Below are 18,998 nucleotides of genomic sequence, written 5' to 3'. Positions count from 1 at the left end.
TCTTACTTTCGCTTAGGTCATGATCTCGCGGTTCGTGGGTTCGAGCCCCTCGTCGGGCTCTGTGCTGGCTGCCAGCTGAGAGCCTGGAGCCTGTTTCGGTCTGTGACTCCCTCTCTCTGACCCTCCCCTGCTCACGCTGTCTCTCTCTCTCTCTCTCTCCTAGAAATAAATAAAACATTAAAAAAAAAATTTAAAAAAAAGAAGGTTTTAATCTTGATGAGGTCTCAATAGTTCATTTTTGCTCTTGATTCCCTTGTCTTTGGGGATATTTACTTTTGAGAGACAGAGCCTGATGCGGGGCTCAAACCCAGGAACTGTGAGATCATGACCTGAGCCAAAGTCGGCCACTTAACTGACTGAGCCACCCAGGCGCCCCTGAAGCTGACTATTTAAATGTACTTCGTAAAGGTACAAATTCCTTTTATCCTTTTGCTGAATTTCCTTGAAAGGGTATGGTATGGTATGTTAATGTTAAGGTACTTTTCACTGATTAAAATCTAAGTTTCATTTCCTGCCACATCAAAACATTAAAAATGGCATCCCATTTTCTTAGTTTTTCCAGATAAAATACAAGATTCATATGTTGCTTCTTTTGTTTTATACTTTTATTTTTTAAGCTTATTTTGAGAGAGACAGAGAGAGAGAGAGAAAGAGAGAGAGAGAGCAAGCAGGGAGGGGAAGAGAGAGGAAGAGACAGAGCATCCCAAGCAGGTTCCCCATTGGCATCACCCCCCTGATGTGGGGCTCGAACTCATGAATTGTGAGATCATGCCCTGAGCTGAATCAAGAGTCAGATGCTTAACCGACTGACCTACCCAGGCACTCCCATATGTTTATTCTTAAAAAGGCAATTTTGATTCTTTTTCAGCTTAGTATTAGCCATCCTAGCCTCATTCTTTTGATCACCGATTATTGTATCACATAGACATGGCTTTTCTAATAATCGGGTTGAGTCCATAGTACCACGTCTTAGGAAAGGATTTCTTCTGTGCGTGTGTGTGTAGGTTTGCTAGGACTGTCACAACAAAGGACCACACGCCGGGTACTTCAAACAACAGAAAGTTGTTCTCACAATTCTTGTGGCCAAAAGTCCAAATTGAAGCTCCTCTACTTGGCCTGCAGATGGCTGTCTCCTCCCTGCGTCTTCTCATGGTCCTCCTTCTGCGTCCTAATCTTTTCTCGTAACACCAGTCATATTGGATTGGTCGTCTCCAGCCCCCATCATATGACCTTGTTTTACCTTAATTACCTCTTTAAAGTCCAAGCTCCAAATACAGTCTCATTATGAAGTACTTGGGGTTAAGACTTCAGCATATGAATGTTAAAGGAACACAATTTAGCCCATAACTATATATATACGCATATATATAGTAATTGTATATAGTGTGTATGTGGATACACACTATCAATATAAATAACTCATGGACTCTGACTAAACATGGTGGATCATACACGTGTTTATCCCTACTCCCTTCCAAAACTCCGTCAAAACAATGGTAAATGAATAAAAAGATATAAGTTGACAAGGAGAAAGAAGATCGGAGAGGAGACAATCGTGGTCAAGGCACAGGACACGCTCTACAAGCCTGCCGGAAGGAACCATGGTAACCGACTGAGCCAGCAGAAGCCAAGGGTCTCTGTGGTGCCCCCAGGGCACATTGCAAAGGAATCTGTAGCTCCCTGTGGAGAAGCACAGCAGGGGTGAATGGGAAAGGTGAGGAAACTTGTGCCAAACCCTCGGCCATCAGTCACTTTCCAGTAAGTCCTCAAATCCTCCAAACAAGTCCGTAGCCTGGAGTTTCTGATCTCCAGCTGGCAGAGAAGGAAGCAGAAGTTCCAGGGATTGGGGGGAGGGTAAAGGAGACCCTCTGTTTGGGGTAATTAGCCGAGGGCCTGGAGCCAGAGAAATGGCAGTGCTGGTCCCTGGTCCGCCAAGTCCCAGAGCTAGCTCCTGTTTGCTCAGGATGCGTGGCGGCTGAGCGGTATTTGGACAGTGTCCCCCTCCTCCCATGCCAGCCCGATGAGTTCCATCACCCCGTTCCTACGTGCCCGCAGGCTCCCATGAGACCTCAGAATCCACCACCACCAAGGATGAGATACGCAGGATCAAGACTGAACATGCTTGCTGGTGATAAGGATCGCTGGGCACCATACTCCTGTCTCTCTCTCAATCTGTCTCTGTGTGTGTGTGTGTGTGTGTGTGTGTGTGTGTGTGTGTGTGTGGCCTGGGACGCAGGGGGAGGGGTCAAAGGACTCCTAAGGCCTCATCAGATTTAAGGATGTCTGTATTTGTGGGGAAGGATTTCCTGAAATGTGGGTCTGAGGATGCTGGAGACGGGCACCCAGGAGGGGCCGAAGAAGAGGGCAGCCCCACAGAGGCAGGACCATGGAGAAGCTGGGCCAGGCCCGCTGAACACTTGGGCTCCTCAGCCAAGGGGGGTGGGGGGAGGGTGGACTGGCCGGGGTTGGGGTGAAGGTCAGGCGGCAAGTCAAGGCAGGGCGGGGACCCGGGAGGGTGGATGGGAGGTGGGAGGTCTCGAGGGCTGGCTGCCCAGGCCTATCCTAACAGGGTGGGGAGGAGCCTTGGGAGGGCCGGCAGCTGGAGGGGCCGCGGTGGGGGGGCAGTGGGAGGAGATGGAGACCGGACCGTGGATTGGAAGGTGGGGGACAGGAAGAGGCTGACAGGCTTGCCACAGTCAGCCAGGAGAAGGGCAGCAGAGACCGAGGCACGGGAGAGGAGGTGAGAAGGGGAGAGGGCTGGGGAGGCAGCTGGGTGAAAGGCGGAGCCACAGGGAGCAGCTCCAAGGGTGAGATCGGTCAACCCGACTGTCCGTCTGTCCGTCCATGAGCCTTTGCTGTAAGGCAACACCCTGATATCTCTCACCAAGGGGGCTTGTTTCCACCTCTGTAACCTCCTGATTCTAAGACTGTCTGTAACCAGAGTTCAGGGGGTGGGTCCACGCCTCAGGCAGCCCCAGGCGGGGCTGGGGGTTGGGATCAGGAGGGCTGGGAGAGGGGTGGTGGGGAAGGCCCCAGAAAAGGAGTTAAAGGGGGGAGCGCCTGCCTCTAGAACAGTGGGGCGGGACTGAGACCTGGGTTTCTGGGGGCAGGGGCAGGGCCAGTGGCCACAAGCAGCCCCAGCACAGGGAGGGTTAAGCATCCTCCGTTCCCCCTTCCCACCCTGCTCTGGCCCCTCCCTTGTGTTTACGTCCTCCCAAAAAAATTCGTATTCGTCCTCCCCAAAATATTCTGGCCTTCGGGCCTCCAGCTGGCCTCCATTCGGTGTCCTCCCCCTCCCCCTTGAGTTAGCCTTGGGGGCCGAGGGAAGCCCGGGCTCCGAGGGCTGCGAGGGAGCCAGCAGGCTCAGGGCGCTGGGGGAGAAGCGCACTGCAGAGGCTGAGGTAGGGGGAGCCGAGAGGGGACTGGCGACACGGGGGAAAGAAATCAGGAGGCCGAGAGCGGTGGTAGCGGGAGGCAGGAGGGCTTCCCAGGCTGTTGGCCTGAGGACAAAAGCCAGCTCAGCACCTAGCCAGGGCAAGGCCAGCTGTGGGCTGAGCGGGATCCCAGGAAAGCTGGGGGGCGGGGTGGGGGGGCGCGAGCACCAGGGGAATACCAGGGGAATCTCAGGGCCACTTCCTGCCCCTCCACCTCTGCCCCCCGCACCAGCTGCAGGGCCAGGGAGCCGAACACACTCTGTGCGGGGCCGGGGCAACAGAGGTGACGCCATGTGGCAGCTGCTGATCCCGCTGGCGCTGTGGCTGGGCCTGGTGGGCGTGGGCAGCGCGGAGCTCACAGCGGCCCAGCAGCGGGGCCTGCAGGTGGCCCTGGAAGAATTCCACAAACACCCGCCTGTTCAGTGGGCCTTCAAGGAGATTGGTGTGGACAGTGCCACGGACACGGTCAGCAGCACTGCCTGGGGAGGGGAGGGTAGGGTAGGGGAGGGGACGGGGGCCACAAGCTTGTTCCGAGGAAGCAGATGCAAAAGCGCCTGGGCTCTGAGCACCTGGTTCTCGGGAGGCCAGCATCCCAGCCGCCTCCTTGGAAGTGCCACCTGGTGGGGGGGGGAGTCACATCCAGGAATCGGAATCGCTCTGCCCACTCAGCCGGATGCTGACCTGTCTCTGTCTGTCGGCAGCCCTTCCCTGCAGGGACCTTTGTGAGGCTGGAATTTAAGCTCCAGCAGACCAACTGCCGGAAGAAAGACTGGAAAAAAGCTGAGTGCAAAGTCAAGCCCAATGGGGTGAGCGAAGGCCTGTGTGTGCGCGCGTGTGTGAGAGAGAGAGGCGGGGGCATTCGCTGGTGTGAGCGTACGTCACCGGGGTGCAGGGAGAGATCCGGCAAGGAGCCCCGAGGTTGGGCAGCCTCCCTAGAGGCCGGCCTGGCCGTGTGGGCCCCGGGTTGTGGTGCTGTGGGCGGCCCGGGCCGGGACGCACGTTCTCCGGACAGAGTCCGCCTCCGTCCGAGCTCATCCCGTAGGCTTCTGGTCACTGGAGGAAGAGGCCCACGGTTCGGGGTTTGCCGGGCGCCCATCTCAGGCCCACTGAACTGCCCGCTTTCCGTGAGTCTTCGGGTAGACAGGGCCGAGCCTGGGCTGATCCGCAGCCGCGCTCAGCTGTACTCCACCACCACCACCGGGACGCCCCGGCCGGGAGCACCACCATCTGGTTCTAGTCCCCGCCCTTCCAGTCGCCAGCCTGTCACTCTGGGTTCCTTGAAGGCCTCAGTTCCTTCCATCTATTAAAGGAGGGACTGGGTTATACCAGTGATTTTTCCAGACTTTGCTGTCACAACCCTTGTGTTCCAATCAAATCTTCTAAGAAAACGCAAAGAAATGTGACAGCTCAGTAGAGTGGCTCAGGTGAGAGTCCGGTGGGGAGAGGCCGTCTGGGGAAGGAGTCCTGCCCACACAGGCTCAAGGCCCGGGAGCTCCCCGGCCCGGGCTGCGCCTCACCCAGAACCAGCTGGCCGGCGGGACCCCTCGCTCAGCCCTAGGGCCTGCGGGGAGGACCCACGTCCCCGGCACGCAGCCCCCGGCTTCTGTCCCGCTGGGGCCACAGGCCTGCCCTCACCGCTCTCCTCTCCCGCCCCGTGCTGCCCTCCGCAGAGGAAGCGGAAATGCCTGGCCTGCGTCAAGCTCAACTCTGCAGACAAAGTCCTAGGCCGGATGGTCCACTGCCCCATATTCACGCAGGTTCAGCGGGTACGAGTGGGCAGAGGAGGAGGGGGAGAGGCGGGGGGAGGTCGGTAACAGGGAGAGAAGCGGCGCCTGTGGAGCCTGCGAGGAAGGGCTGAGGAGGTTGGGAAGGGGGGAGGGGGGAGGGGCCTGGCCCCGCTACTCCCCAAGGGATGTGGAGGTGGGTGCCACAGAGGGTGCAGGCACCCTCCCCGGGCACTCTCTGTGGGGACGCCCTCCGCGGGGACGCCGGGGGCCTGAGCAGCTGCTGGCGCCGGCAGGAGGCTGAGGAGCAGCACGAGGCGCAGTGCGGCCGGGTGGAGCGGGCAGGGGAGGACCCCCACAGCTACTACTTCCCGGGACAGTTTGCCTTCTTCAAGGCCCTGCCCTCCAGCTGAGGTAGGCGGCGGGACAAGGGAGGGCTGCGCGGGGGGTGGGGGGGGGGGGGGGGGGGGCGAGGGAGGGGGGCGTGGGGCGGGACGGCCCTCCAGTGTTTGGGGANCCTGAGCAGCTGCTGGCGCCGGCAGGAGGCTGAGGAGCAGCACGAGGCGCAGTGCGGCCGGGTGGAGCGGGCAGGGGAGGACCCCCACAGCTACTACTTCCCGGGACAGTTTGCCTTCTTCAAGGCCCTGCCCTCCAGCTGAGGTAGGCGGCGGGACAAGGGAGGGCTGCGTGGGGGGCGAGGGAGGGCTGAGCGGGGGCGAGGGAGGGCTGCGTGGGGCGGGACGGCCCTCCAGTGTTTGGGGATGGGAGGCTGGCTGGGGAGACGGCGGGGGAGGGCAAGGGGGAGAGGAGTCAGAGCTGGTTTCTCTGTCCTCTCCTCCAGACGCTCGTCCCGCTTCCCGGACAGTAGCAGGGGAACCAGTGCAAGCCTGACCTCCGTCCCTGCGCCCAGGGAGGCCGATCCCATTACCCCCGAGCGAATAAAACTGCTCTCCCAGATGCGCTGCTGCCTCTCTTGCACGCCCCCCCTTGCACGCCCCCCTTCTCCTCAGCTCAGCTGCGGGAGTGAGTGAGGAAGAGCTGGGAAAACAAAGCTCGCGCATGGAAAATGACAGACCGACAGACAGGCAGCAATGCTTCCTAAAACAGAAAGATTTAATAGGGATCGGCGTGGGTGAGGGTGGGCAGCGGAGGCTCCAGGGTCCCAGGGGATGGGGGGGGCCCGCAGCAGAGGGTCATTTGGAAGGTGGGTCAACGCCAGCTTCCGGGCTCTGCCGCGGCCTCTCCCAGGACTGGCCGGGACAGCGGACACAGGTTCCCGACCTTTCTCATCTTCAGCCTTATGAAAAAGCGACTGTCTTCCCTCAAGTCTCAGACCCGCGCAGCCAGGCGTGGCAGCCGTGGACACGGCCTCCTCCCAGGTGCACAGTGCAGGTGGTGCCTGGCCGCTTGAGGAGAGTCCTTACACGTGCCAGAGGCCACCGAGGGGTGTGTCCTTGCAGCTCGGGGAGGGACGGTATGGGATTTTCCTTGAGGCAGAGGAAGAGGGAGGCGCTGCTCTTAGGAACACAGATAAACGAAGGGCCCAGTCTGCGGCCCGGCGGCCAGCATGAGGAGCGCGTGGACGTGTCCCCGTAGGGGAGACATGGGCAGCTGGGCCACAGTATGCTAACCCTGGGGCCACGTGCCCAGCTGCCACGGGCCGCGGGGATACTCAAAACACAAAGGATGAGGTGGCGCCTGCGGGGCTGAGCGCCTGCTCGGCCCGGGCCAGACTGTCGCGGGCCTGGCGGTCCAGCTCGTGGCACTCCCGCAGCGAGTCCTGAAACTGCCGGCATGCCTCCTCCAGGATGGAGCTGCTCCGGCCGGGCCACGACTCCCAGTACCCTGGCTCTACCCAGGGCTGCGCCTCGGGGGCCCTCGGGCCCGGGCTGGAGCTGGGGCGCAACGAGCTGTCCAGGTCACGGCACAGCTGGTAGAACTCACTGCCGCGCCCGGTCACGCGCTCGCCATCGATGACCTTCAGGCCGGGCAGCAGCTCCCGGACCAGCGCGGCGTAGGCGGGGCTGGCGCACAGCGGGTTGCTGAGCCGGGCCAGCGGGTCCCGGAGCCGCAGGCACTGGAGGCTGCGCAGGCCGGCCAGACACTGCAGCTGCGCGGGGGCGGCCAGCTGGTTGCCCGCCGCGTTGAGGCTCTGCAGGTTCTCGCAGGCGGCCAGCGGCTCCAGCCCCGTCAGCCGGTTGTCGGCGACGTTGAGCACCACCAGCTGGCGCAGGGAGGCCAGCGGGCCCAGCTGGGTGAGGGCGTTGCCCGACAGGTCCAGCCACTCGAGGGCCAGGCACTCCCCCAGGCAGCCCAGGTCGGCCAGCCCCAGGCCCCGAAGCTTCAGCAGCAGGATGGACTCCAGGGCAAACTCACCAGAGCGCGACTTGAGCAGCTGGGGCGTGACTCGCACCCCGTCCGCCTCTCCTGGCTTCTCTGCCTGGGGCTCCATCAGACGGCGTCAGTCCAGGCGGCTGGGGCCCTGGTCCTGCCGCAGGGACGCGGGTGCCGGGGGGGGCAGTTGACCGCTTGCCCCGAAAAGGGGGCCGAGTGTGCTCAGGCTGGTGCGGGGGCCTGTTTCCAGCACCCCTGCTCGAGGACCGGACGCTCCTGAGGACGGACAAGCAAATGGTAAGCAGGCCTCTCCTGAGCACCGAGCCCGCAGCAGGTGACTGCACCACCCAGCCTGGACCACCGAGGCAGGAGCCTGGCTGGCCCCGCAAGACCTGAGGCCACAGAGCCCCTCGAGGGAGGTGGCCCAGGCCCAGGCCCCCACCTAAGAGGGGGACCCTGACGAGCTCTGGCAGTTACGGCCACACTGGACGGAAGGCAGAATCTTCCCATTTTCCGTCTCGGCACCAGAAGGCACAATCTCTAAATTTTCCTTTCTCGGCAGCCACTCGTGATCTATCTTTATGAATCCTGAGGTGTTTTCTTTTAACTATTTTAATTAGTTTTTGAATAGATTATAGGTCACCACCCTCAACAATTTCCTTTTTGTTTCCTGCCATATGCAGACCCAAATGGCAGCATGATGGGTCCTGCTCTGTCCTCTCGCAAATGGTCTTGACTCAGATTTAGTTTTAATTTTTTTAATGTTTATTCATTTTCTTGAGAGAGAATGTAGGTGGGGGAGGGGCAGAGAGTGGGGAACAGAAGATCCAAAGTGGGCTCTGCCCTGACAGGCTGACAGCAGTGAGCCCGACGCAGGGCTTGAACCCACGAACTGTGAGATCATGACCTGAGTCGAAGTCGGACGCTCAGCTGACTGAGCCACCCAGGACCCCCCAATCCCACCACTTCTTTATATCTTTTAAAACTGACTCAATGTTTTTTTCAAACATTAGCAACGCGTTCAGAAGGGTCTCCAGATTGTGTGGGCCAACACGTAGCCTCTGGTCGCAGTTGCGGGGCCTGAAGGCTCAGCTCTCAGTCCAAGATGAGGAGACTGAGGTCAAGGAAAGGAAGGGAGGGTGAAGGTCCCGCGAGCAGGTGCAGCACTGCCAGTCCTGACGGCACACCTCTCCACCATCCGGCCTACCACCCGCCAAACTAGCTCTTTACTCTGGCATCGACGGACGGGCATCGATCCCTACGTGCCAGACAGCACGGTCCCACTGCAAACATGGCGTCACTTCCAAAGAACACAAGCGGGGAGAAGGCCAGGCAAAGAGGCCATCCTGGCGGGAAGGACCTGGATGGGAAGAACCCATCCTGAGTTCTGGAAAGGCAGGGGAGGGAGGGCCTTTCCAGTACCAACGGCCGGGGGACAGCATAAGCATAGGTGCCAGTGCAAGGCCGTGGAGCAGGAGGGAGGAGGCCTGGCAATGTTGGCCACAGCAGGGTCAAGGTTTGAGCAGAGAGAAAACAAGAAGGGACCTCTGCTCCAGTGGCGGAGTCCCAACCCTGCAGACTCTGGCCGGGCCTGGGCCAGGCAGGGCGACGCCTGCAAAGAACCATGGGACCATTCACTCCTGCTGTTTATAAAACCTGGACTCCAGGGTGTTGATGAGTCCCAAGTCTGCGTTTACACAATCCACACGGCTTTTCAGTTCCCTCTCCAAGGGAACCAGGCCCAGAGCTCCTCCCACACCCCCACGGGGAGCTGGGGAGGCTGCGAACATCTGATCCGCCTCCCCCACAGCTTTACCTAGCTCCCTCTAGTCCACAACACCCCTTCGTTTCCACTTCATTTCTTTCCAAAAGCGATTCAGGCATCCACTAAGAGGTCCGGTTCACTGTATTCGAATGGGATCTACAGGGCCTGTAAGCAGCAAGGGACGCAGTCAACTTTGCACCCACTTAAAACTGTCACGTGGGGGGGTGCAAGAGGGGTTCTCGCACTGGGTGCAGAACTGCCATAAAAGCACTGGAAAGACAGGCTTCCCGGAGGGCAGTGAGCATGGAAGAGTCTAGACCAGCTTCTAACGCTCCGGCCGTGTCACTGGCTGCAGGGGCTCCCTTCCCCAATGTGTGGGGCTCATGGGACAGCCTGGGGGGCAAGACATTCAGCTGGAGGTGACCGTGTGCATCAGGCCCGGGAGGCGGCCGAAGCTCCAGGCTGAAGGGACTCCAGCGTCACTTGCCAAGGTGCCCGGTGAGAACGTGTGGCTCACGGGCCGGCCTTCCGCAGGCCACAGAGCTCTCTCAGTATCTGCAGCCTCTGTCCAGGACTATGCACAGCCTCCCAACCACACACTATTTTGGGGGTGAACGTGGTCAGGAGCCCCTGGCGCACAGTGAAAGGGAGCAGTCACGAGCTGATCTCAAAAGAATGCCAACATTTATGAAGCTAGATGGAGGGCACTGACGAGCAGCCAGACGGAGGTGTGCAAGGACCCAGTGACGGACATAGTGTTAAAATGGCCACCGGACTCGAGAGGCGGCCCCTGGGTGGAGCAGCGCCAGGCGGCGGCTAGCCCCCAGCCCGACCACGACGGTTAGGGAGCAATGCCCTGAGGAACTGGCCCAGTGACCATCCAGACAGAGATGGCCACCATGGAGGGAAGGGACAGGGGACCTGGCAGTGGTGGGGCTGGGGGAGGGGGGGAACTGCACGTGCTCCCCACGTTACAGCTGGGAGGAGCGCTTTTGCAGAAGAGGAAACAGGAGCGAAGAGCACATTAACTGGAAATCGGGACTTCCGGGCCCCGAGGTCCTGCCTGGCAGGAGGCACTCAGCCCTCCAGCTCATGGGACCACGTCCCCGCTGGCTACAGAACCCGGACTCCTCAGCACCCAGACCTCTGCTCTGCCCCCTCGCATCCTCCCTGGAATCTGCACGCCTTAGGCAGGCAGGTCTGAGCCTGCCCGAGCACCCGCCTGAGCACTCGCCCTCCCAGCCTGCAACCCTGCTAACACACGGGCAGGCGGGCGGCCTTGCCGATGGAACAGCACACCCCCACCCCCCTGCCCCCCTGCGGCACGGTTCCTCCCTGAACATCCGGAGCCCGGATCCTCCCATCCTGGTCCAGCATGTGTCTGTGGCAGGACTTGGTCACACGGATGGGACCGTGACTAAGGCAGAGCGGACACTCGTCTATCCTGCGGGAGGGCCACCTTCCCTCGTTCTGAATTGCCACTAATGAGCCTCAGTTTACCTACCTAGCTAGTGGGCTGTAAAACGATGCCCAGGAGCCAGCTGAGGTAGGAAGGGGGAAGTGGTTAACGAATTGCCCCTCAAGTGGACAGTCACATGGCTGCTTCAATGACCCCGGAGCCCCTTCCTCCGGCCCATCCCCTCCCCTCCCCAGTGGAGATGAGGGTCCTTTGCATCAGCACAACTGCCACCTGAGACTGGGGGAGTCTCTGTCGTGGTGGTGATTCTGCACGTCGCAGGAGTTTAGCAGCATCCCTGTGCCTCAGAGAAGCCAGGAGCAGCCCCACCAACAAGCTGTGAGAAGCCAACGTCTCCAAACACTGCCAAGTGTCCCCAAGGGACAAAACTGCTCTCCCCCCACCAAGGGCCACTGCTTGGGAACCAGCCAGCTTCTCCTTCACCTTCTTCTACCAGTCCCCACACCCCCTCCTGGCCTGCTAACCCTGAAGAGCCAGGCCCAGCCCCCAGGGCACCTCACATTCCCCCCTCTCCCACTGAATAAGAATTTGGGAGGGGGTGCGGGACTCTGAGCACGAACCACACAAATCACATGAACCACACGTGCACTTTTAGGAAAGGCAGCAGAGCCGCCCAGGGCCATGCTCTGAGCTTACTATCCAACTTGATCTAGAATAGTCCAGGCCCCTCCCCTCCCCTCCCAGACAGAGGAGCCTAATATAGCTGGGGGGGGGTGGGTAGGGTTGGGCGGAGGAGGATGTGACCTGAGCGATTTGGAGACTGGACTTTATATCACACTACTCCAACCACTAAACATGTTTACAAAGCTTTATTTAGGAGGTGAAGATGCAGTAATTACAGTTTTCTGACGAAAGTACGGCATCCTCAACACGACGGAGGGTAGGGTCCCCAGGTAAAGAAAATAGAGGAAGTATGTCTGCGTATTAACAGAGGCTGAGTGAACTGGTCTCCTCTCCTTCCGTTCCCAGTAACTCCCAAATCTCCCACGGTGAAGGAGGCTGAGTGACTGCCACCCTCTTCAAAGGAGGCGAGGGGACGGGCCTCCCAGGCACACCCCATACACCCACGCACCCCAAAGCCAGGCTGAGCGCAAGTCAGACCCGGAGCGTTTTGCCTGATCTCTGCTACCTACCTTCTGCCTCAGGGCCACCTTTCCTGGGCCCCCGGCTCCTCAGGAGGGCCAACCCTGCGTCGTGTGCGGGAAGGGGTCGGGGGGCGGGGGTGGGACAGGCCTGCCCCAGTGCCTCCTGCCTCTCCCTTTCTTTCTTTCCTCCCCCAATGCCACCAGCTCCCGGTCTGGTGCACTCGCACCCTGTCCTGACAGGGTGCTGGGCAGGCTGGCACCGGTGGGTCTGATAACACTGGGTCCTGCTTCCGGGCCGGGTGGGGGGCGGGGAATCTGCCCTTTACAAGTGACCAGGGAGAGGGGGGAGTGCTGCAGGAGGGACAGAAACGTAGCTCCCTAGGGCCGGGGCAGGCCGCGAAGACCTTTCTGAGCGAGACTGCGTTCATCTAGAGAGGAAGGGGCCTCGAGGTCTCCACTGGTCTGGAAACAACGTGCCGGTGATGTTTTGACCCCTGGGCACATCAGCTGTGCTCGATTCATTCTTCCTCACTAGCGGGGCAGCCCCGTGAGGTAGGGGCTTCTGGCCCCTCTGGGCCCAGGAGAAGCTACAGGCCCCAAGAAGACTGTCGCCTGCGTGCTCGTACACTGCCCTCCTAAAATGGCTACTCTGTCTCAGGGTTTCTTTCCTCTCCAGTGAAAGGAGCTCTGGAAACAGCGTCCACAGCTCGCCAGGCTCGGGCTGGCTGTGCGGTACAGCTTACAGTCACTTTTGGACAGAGTTAACCTTTTCTGTGCACAAACTACTAGAAATAAATTAAGCAATGGTGGATGGAAAATGACATCACCCTGGTGGGGGAGGGGAGTGGCGGGAAGGCAAGGTGTCAAGAACCGAGAACCTGTCCCTCTTCCCTCCAAACAGGTGAGGACTCCGGCCATCTCTGTCTAATGCCCTAGGGTGCGGAATTGTGGCCTCCTCTCTGAGGCCAGACACACTTCCCACAGGCAGACTTTCAGGGCGTCAGACGAGGTCAGCCTCGCTGTTCTCCCCCGCCTCGGCCGGGTCTCCCCTGGGGAAGATGAGGGCAGGGGCGGGGTAGTCGGGGAAACTCTCCAGGTTGGTCTTCAGGAAGAGGAGGTGCTCTATGGTCGCCACCGGGAGAGGGGCGCCGTGCTCCGCAAGCGCAGGGCTGCCCAGGGAGGCACAGACGCTTCCGGAGAAGGCCGCTGTCGGGGGACAGGACAGGTAGACAGTGGCCAGTCTCGCCAGAGCCGGCCAGACCTCCTGCCTCTTCTCCCAGTAAACTAGCGGGTCTTCCTGGGCGCCAATTGTCTCATTCTCACGCAGGTACTTCTTGACGATGACACTGGCCAGATGGCTCTCGGTGGACAGCGAGGCTCCGCTTCTCTCGGACGCCAGCAGCCCCACGCTCTCCAGCTGCTCCAGCAAGCTCTTCTCCCTCTGGCCCAGCATCAGACACCCGGGGCCACCGCCTCCCCACACAGGCACTTCCTGGCCCTTCCGCTCAGCCCTGAGACTCCTGGCCACGCGGCGGCCACTTGGCGTGGGACCTGCATGACTTGCCCTGGGGCTGTGCAGGGAGGGCGAGGGAGGCAGGGAGTAGTCAGACACCATGACCTCCTTCACCTTGTACACAAGCACCTGCTTCCAGTGGTCAATGTCAGCCCCTGCGGGCAGGATGGACTCCATCTTGCCCTTGAAGCGGGGGTCCAGGAGGGTCGCCAGCACAAACTCCTTGCGGTGGAAGAGCTCGTCGAGCTGGCAGTCTGTGGAGAGCTGCAGGGCCAAGCCCTTGGCCAGGCGGACAGCCGCCCCTGCCTCCCCGCTGCCCTGGTCCTCGAAATGCCTGCTAACCTGCTCCAGGAAGATATGCAGGTAGCGCAGCTGGGGCAGCACCTGGCTTAGTGAAGCCTGCGCGGCGCTCGCCTCCTGGACTGCCACCCGGAAGGGCTGCAGGAGCGTGACCAGACTGTGCGTCAGGCTCCAGAACGTAGCGGACAGGGCCGTCCCAGCCTTGCCCAGCTGGTGTTTCTTCTCGTACTCCTGCAGCGGCTGCTGCTGCTCCACCAGCCACTCCAGCAAGCAGCAGGCGGACACCCAGTGGTCCGAGAGCTCCCAGAAGGGCTGCTGGGCCGGGAGGCCACACTGCTGCTGCAGCTGGCCGAGGAGCTGCCGGGCCTCCGCAGAGCCCTGGAAATGGCCGCAGATGGCCTGGACCGTCCCCAGGATGAGCTGGACGCTTTGGTGGTGACACAGGAAGCTCCTGACCAGGGAGTCGAGACAGTGGGCGAAGCAGGGGAGGGGGGTGTAGCCCTCTGTCCTTGCTGCCTGCTCCAGGCTGGGGCAGCCGCCTGCCACCAGGAAGCCCGGCTGCAGGGAGCTGCGGCTGAGCCACAGGCCCACCTGCTCCCGCAGTGCCCGCTGCCGCTCCTCCAGAGAGCTCTCCCGGGGCAGGCCTCGAACCCACAACACGGCCTGCTTTCTCAGGCTCCCCGACGCCACCTGCCGGCTTCCCGGCCGTACTGCTCCCCAGTGGGCGGTGACAGCCACGTAGTCCACCACCGCGTCCTGGGCAGCGGCGGACATGGTGAGGTGGGCGCAGCTGCCCTTGGCCCACTGCATCTCCCGACACACGTGCGCACCGACGGCCTCCCGGAGCAGAGGCAGGGCTCTTCCGGAGAAGAAGGCTGGAGGCGGCACGTGGTAGCTAGGGTCAACCTGGGCCATAAACCTTCTGAAAGGCGGCGATGAAACAAAAGACAGCGGCAACGCCAGGCTGCAGAGCAACTCGGCGATGCTCTGGGTCCAGGCCTGAGCCCGGGGCTGGCGGAGGGCAGATGAGCCACCCCTGCCCTCCCCGACCGCCAGCGGGCAACTGGCTGGTTCATCTTGGTGGGAAGGAGGCAAGAGCGGTGGAGCCGGTGACAGCTGCTCAGGCCCGCCTGCGGCCAGCTGCCTGTCACCGTCCACCAGGGGGGAGGCTTCTGCGTGGTGTCCTGGTGACGGCAGCCCCTGGGGGGCGAGGCCAGTGGTCTGTGAGGGTGGGCCCCTGTGCTTTTTCTCTGGGGCACCTCCCCGCATCTCCCCCGGGCTGGCTGCAGTTTGCCTCCCCTCTCTCTCTAGTCCGTGCTTACTCACCAAGTGACAGACCAGGCCTGAGGTTCGGAAATGCCCCTTAAATTTGCCCTGCCTGACGCTGGCATGACACAGAGTGCAGGTGACCCGGCAGGCGTTCTTGCAGTCAATGGTAAAGAACCGTCGGAGATCGGCCGCGCCCTTGTGACCCGTGGTGTCCGGGGGGCTGGGGGGCTGCCCGGGAGACGCCCAGCCCTTGGTCTCCGCTTTGAGAGTCCTGACCAGCTTCTTCAGGCAGGGTGGCTTCTGGAGGCTCCCCAGCAGTGACTTGTCCCCAACGGCCGCAAGCAAGTGTCTCTTCTTCCACCTCTTGAGGCGTCGCACCTCTCTGGCCAGATGGGCGATGAGGAGGTCAGTTTGCTTTGCCTTCTCTTTCTCGCTGGGCGGGCCCACCTCTGGCCGGTCCGCGCCGGCTGACTGGAGCCGCGGCGGGGTAGAGGGGGACCGGCCGGAGCCGAGCACTGGGTCCCTCGGCTTCTTTCCTGCCTGCTCCCCCTCCTCCCTCTGCCCACGTGCCTTCTGCTTGGACACCTTCTTCCCGGGCTGCCCGGTGGGCTCCGGCCCAGGCACACATTTGAGGCTACAGAGGTCAGAGTCTCCCTTTGGCTTACTCCGCCCAGGGCTGGCCTGGCACTTTTCACGGGAGGCAGCTGGGTGCAGACCGGGCCTCCCCGGGGAGCAGGCTTCGCTCACCTCTCGATGGACATGCAGGCCCAGGGTGCCTTCCTCCTGCGCCTCCAGGAAAACTCGGTCAGGTGCAGGGATGGACGAGGAACTGGGGAAGGGGTGAGGTCTCTTCCTCCGTAGGGGCAGATCCCTCTCACTCCCCTCCGGGGAGGCAAACAGTTCGATCTCGCTGTGGCCACTGACAGCCCTCTCTTCTAGATCCACAAACTCAAGTTTGACCTCGGTCTTCGGCAGGCGCCCCTCAGCACCCCAGCCAAGTCCGTGAGAGGTATTGGTGGCTCTGGTTTTAAACTTGGAGCCAGGAGAAGCCAGGGACGCAGCTGGGCTCCTGGGTCTGGTCACGGAGGAGTCGGCGCACACAGGCAGCCCCTGCCCCGCCGATCCTGAAGGTGTCTGCCTCTTGGGGGGCTTCCTGACTTTTTCTACTTCCAACATGCTTGGGAACTTGGGGAAATGAGAAGATGGGCCCAGGCTGCAAAGCAAGATGAAAAGAACGGCTCTCAGCTCCCCTACTCAACGGTGGGGACTAGGGGGGGGAAGGCCGGAGGGGAGAGAAGCAGAGAGACGATGGAAGTGCAGGGAGATCCTAGGAAATCAGCCCCAGGACAAAAGTCTCAGGACCACAACCTCCTGGGTGGAGGCTGCCATCCACTCCTCCGGACTGAACGGAACAGCCCTCAACCTGAATCCCCACGGCCCTCTGTGCGTTAGTGGTTTCTATGTCCATCTTTGCCAAACTAACTGAGGCTGCTCTTTCTCCTTTCGATGTCTATTGAGAACCCAGCGGGCACGTGATAATTGTGCCTTGTTGCGGATAACGTAGAAGGTCGGCAAGGCCCCTGTGTGCACGTGAGAGACAGACGCAAGTAAGTGACTGACCCGCACAACAGGGAGGTGCGGGGAAAGAAGGGGCGCCACTTGCAGCTGTGAGTCCCCAAAGAGGGGACAGATAGAAGTCAGGCAGGTCTCTCTGGAAGACGCGCAAGTGCCAGGTGCCATCAGCTCAGGCCGGGGGGCGTGGAGCCCACGTCTCTGCATCCCGGGCACCTGGGCTATGCCCGTCACACGGCAGGGCATCAAAAACAGGTCATGACGCTGGGTACTGGGCGGTGAGGCTGCCAGAGGCCTTGCTTAGATCTTGTGAAATTCCTTCTCTAGAAGTCAGCCTGCGTCAGGGACACGGGACAGGAGCACAGAACAGGGGAGCCCAATGCCAGTGACGCGTGCCCCCTAGTGCCCTGTCACTCCCCTCTCTCTGCCCCAGAGAGACTCCTGAAGAGCTGCTCGCGCTTCCTCACCTCCCACCCCCTCAAAGCCCACTCTGGCTCCGCCCCCTCTGCTCCCTTCTTGCCAAAGCCACCAGCGTCCCCCTAGGTACCGCCTCCAACGGGCCTCTCTGCAACCCACGGCGGCTGGCCCACGTCCTCTGTCTGGAAGGCCATCTTTCTGTGGCCCTGGGATGCCACACTTCCACCTGCACCTCTCTTGCGGTCTCTGTTCTGGCCCCTCTTCCTCCGCCTGTTTCTTCCTGCTGTTTCCCAGGGTTCACGCCCAGGTCCTGTTTCTTATTTCACACACCCTCCCCAAGGGGGCTGCGCTTGCACACTGATGCCCCGTGAGCCTCTCTCCGGCTCAGAGCTCTCTCCAGCTCCCGCTCACCTGTCTTCCTCCAGGCCCCTCACCCTCGGAAACGGGACACCGTCCACCCAGACGCTCAAGCCTAGGCACGACCTTCTCCGTGTTCCTTCTCCTAGAGATCAGGTCACATTCAGACCCAGGCACACCAGAAAAGAGACACCAAGAAGTCAGAAGAGAAAGACAGGAAAGGGAATGGGAAGGAAAGGAAAAGCCCAGCACGAGAACACATCTCTCTGGATAAGGGAAGCCTCACAGAAGGTTAACTAACAGCTCACCACACACTTCAGGAAGCAAGTGGACTTCAAGTCCCATTGCGCCAGCACAAGATGTGGCCTGAACAGGGAGATTTCAAACTGGTACGTTCTGACGCTGAGAGACACTAAACACCAAAAAGAATCACCACGGGGCGCCTGGGTGGCTCAGTCGGCTGAGCATCCGACTTCAGCTCAGGTCATGATCTCACGGTTTGTGGGTTCGAGCCCCGCATCGGGCTCTGTGCTGACAGCTCAGAGCCTGGAGCCTGTTTCAGATTCTGTGTCTCCCTCTCTCTGACCCTCCCCCACTCACGCTACCTCTCTCTCTCTCTCTCTTAGAAATAAATAAAACATAAAAAACGAAACAAAACCCCAAAAAGAATCACCACGCTGGGAGTGGAGCTTGCCTGAGACTCTCTCTCTCTCCCTCTGCTCCTTCCCCCGGCCACCAGTGCCCACCCTCTCCCTCACCCCTCTATTGCACATGCACGTAGGGAGAAAAAAAAAAAGAGAGAAAAATAGAATCACCAGGGAGGGCAGGACTGCCTTAGCAGGTACAAGCCCACCAAGGCAGCTCCAAAAGATTCTGACCGTGAGGAGGTGAGGGCACGTGACGCGGAGCCCCTCCCAGCTGGGAGAACCTCAGAAGGATTAGAGGCATCACGCCAGGGCCCCTGCCCAACAACCCAGCTGCTGCCGCACCGCATGTGTGACCCCCATGGGACAGGCACCGTGCAAGGGCTGAACAAGGGTGCCCGGGAACGGCGAGACACCGTCCTGGCCCAGAAGAAGCGCTCTGGGACGTCAGAACCGGGCTGGGCTTACCCCGGCTCTTATTTCATGACTGACGAATCGGAGAGCCTGAGTCCGGGCGTGAGGGTCAGTGGCAGAGCGAAGACCAGAGCCGGCAGCAGGCCTCCGGAAGTGGCTCTTCGCCACCACTGAGAGCTCAGAGCAAGCCACCAAAACCAGACCTGCCCGCAACGGTGACGGCCGAGCAAAGGGAAAAACACTGGGAAAAACACTGTGTGTTAGGACTGCGGCCTGGCTCACACCGATCCTGTTCTGTTCTCCAATTTGCCTTGTCCCATCTGTACATCTGTTTTGGTCGATCCACTCGACCACTTAATGAGAATTCACCAGATACCTGCCGTAAGCCAGCCCTGTGCCCTGAAGACACAAACAGAGGAGGGGAAGTACCCGGCTGGCACCCCTGGCCTTGGGACAAGAAGACAACCTGGAAATGGGCTCACGGCGCCAGACCACGGTAAGTGGTGTCTGCGCTGTGGCGGCAGGGCCGCGGGCTAACCTATAGATAAGTGACACGGGACAGATTCTATGACACTGGACTTTAGACTCTGTCTTGTGAGGGGCTGCTTACCTTCAGCTACTGCTTCAGGATCCTCAAATCCTGATGGACTCCCTGAGGGTATATTTGGGACCCTGCGTAGGCGCAGTCACCGA

At 60.6% G+C, this 18,998-nt stretch overlaps 3 protein-coding genes across 6 annotated transcripts; 1 reads left to right on the top strand and 2 right to left on the bottom strand.

Annotated features, from left to right (window-relative positions):
• Positions 1–2,647: 2,647 nt before the first annotated feature.
• On the top strand, positions 2,648–6,115 carry RARRES2 (retinoic acid receptor responder 2). Of its 3 annotated transcripts, none has more exons than XM_039253882.1 (6): positions 2,648–2,740; positions 3,667–3,899; positions 4,136–4,240; positions 5,105–5,200; positions 5,455–5,572; positions 6,000–6,115. In XM_039253882.1, the coding sequence occupies exons 2-5, from the start codon at positions 3,726–3,728 to the stop codon at positions 5,569–5,571; spliced, it is 492 nt and encodes a 163-aa protein (XP_039109813.1). In that variant the 5' UTR covers positions 2,648–2,740; positions 3,667–3,725; the 3' UTR covers position 5,572; positions 6,000–6,115. The 3 variants fall into 3 exon arrangements, with proteins under 3 accessions (XP_039109813.1, XP_039109814.1, XP_039109815.1); XM_039253883.1 differs by having other exon boundaries at positions 3,628–3,899; XM_039253884.1 differs by lacking the exon at positions 2,648–2,740 and adding an exon at positions 3,283–3,401.
• Positions 6,116–6,248: 133 nt separating this feature from the next.
• On the bottom strand, positions 6,249–18,998 carry LRRC61 (leucine rich repeat containing 61). Its single transcript, XM_039253881.1, has 2 exons — positions 18,916–18,998; positions 6,249–7,768 (listed from the first exon to the last, which is right to left on the bottom strand). Exon 2 carries the CDS (start codon positions 7,608–7,610, stop codon positions 6,831–6,833), a length of 780 nt encoding a protein of 259 aa, XP_039109812.1. The 5' UTR covers positions 7,611–7,768; positions 18,916–18,998; the 3' UTR covers positions 6,249–6,830.
• Positions 11,529–18,992, bottom strand: ZBED6CL (ZBED6 C-terminal like). Of its 2 annotated transcripts, XM_039253879.1 has the most exons (3): positions 18,916–18,978; positions 16,522–16,808; positions 11,529–16,114 (listed from the first exon to the last, which is right to left on the bottom strand). In XM_039253879.1, the coding sequence occupies exon 3, from the start codon at positions 16,075–16,077 to the stop codon at positions 12,820–12,822; it is 3,258 nt and encodes a 1,085-aa protein (XP_039109810.1). In that variant the 5' UTR covers positions 16,078–16,114; positions 16,522–16,808; positions 18,916–18,978; the 3' UTR covers positions 11,529–12,819. The 2 variants fall into 2 exon arrangements, with proteins under 2 accessions (XP_039109810.1, XP_039109809.1); XM_039253878.1 differs by lacking the exon at positions 16,522–16,808 and having other exon boundaries at positions 18,916–18,992.

This window comes from Hyaena hyaena, unplaced genomic scaffold, assembly GCF_003009895.1.
Source record: "Hyaena hyaena isolate Hyena2069 unplaced genomic scaffold, ASM300989v1 scaffold_471, whole genome shotgun sequence".
In the NCBI taxonomy this organism is placed as follows: Eukaryota; Metazoa; Chordata; class Mammalia; order Carnivora; family Hyaenidae; genus Hyaena; species Hyaena hyaena.
This window is presented reverse-complemented; position numbering and strand designations above follow the sequence as displayed.

Coding starts and splice junctions, on each gene's coding strand:
- ZBED6CL (XM_039253878.1), bottom strand. CDS start 16,077: ATGTTGGAAGTAGAAAAAGTCAGGAAGCCCCCCAAGAGGCAGACACCT.
- RARRES2 (XM_039253882.1), top strand. CDS start 3,726: ATGTGGCAGCTGCTGATCCCGCTGGCGCTGTGGCTGGGCCTGGTGGGC. Junction 3,900..4,135: donor TGGACAGTGCCACGGACACG/GTCAGCAGCACT, acceptor GTCTGTCGGCAG/CCCTTCCCTGCAGGGACCTT. Junction 5,201..5,454: donor TATTCACGCAGGTTCAGCGG/GTACGAGTGGGC, acceptor TGGCGCCGGCAG/GAGGCTGAGGAGCAGCACGA.
- LRRC61 (XM_039253881.1), bottom strand. CDS start 7,610: ATGGAGCCCCAGGCAGAGAAGCCAGGAGAGGCGGACGGGGTGCGAGTC.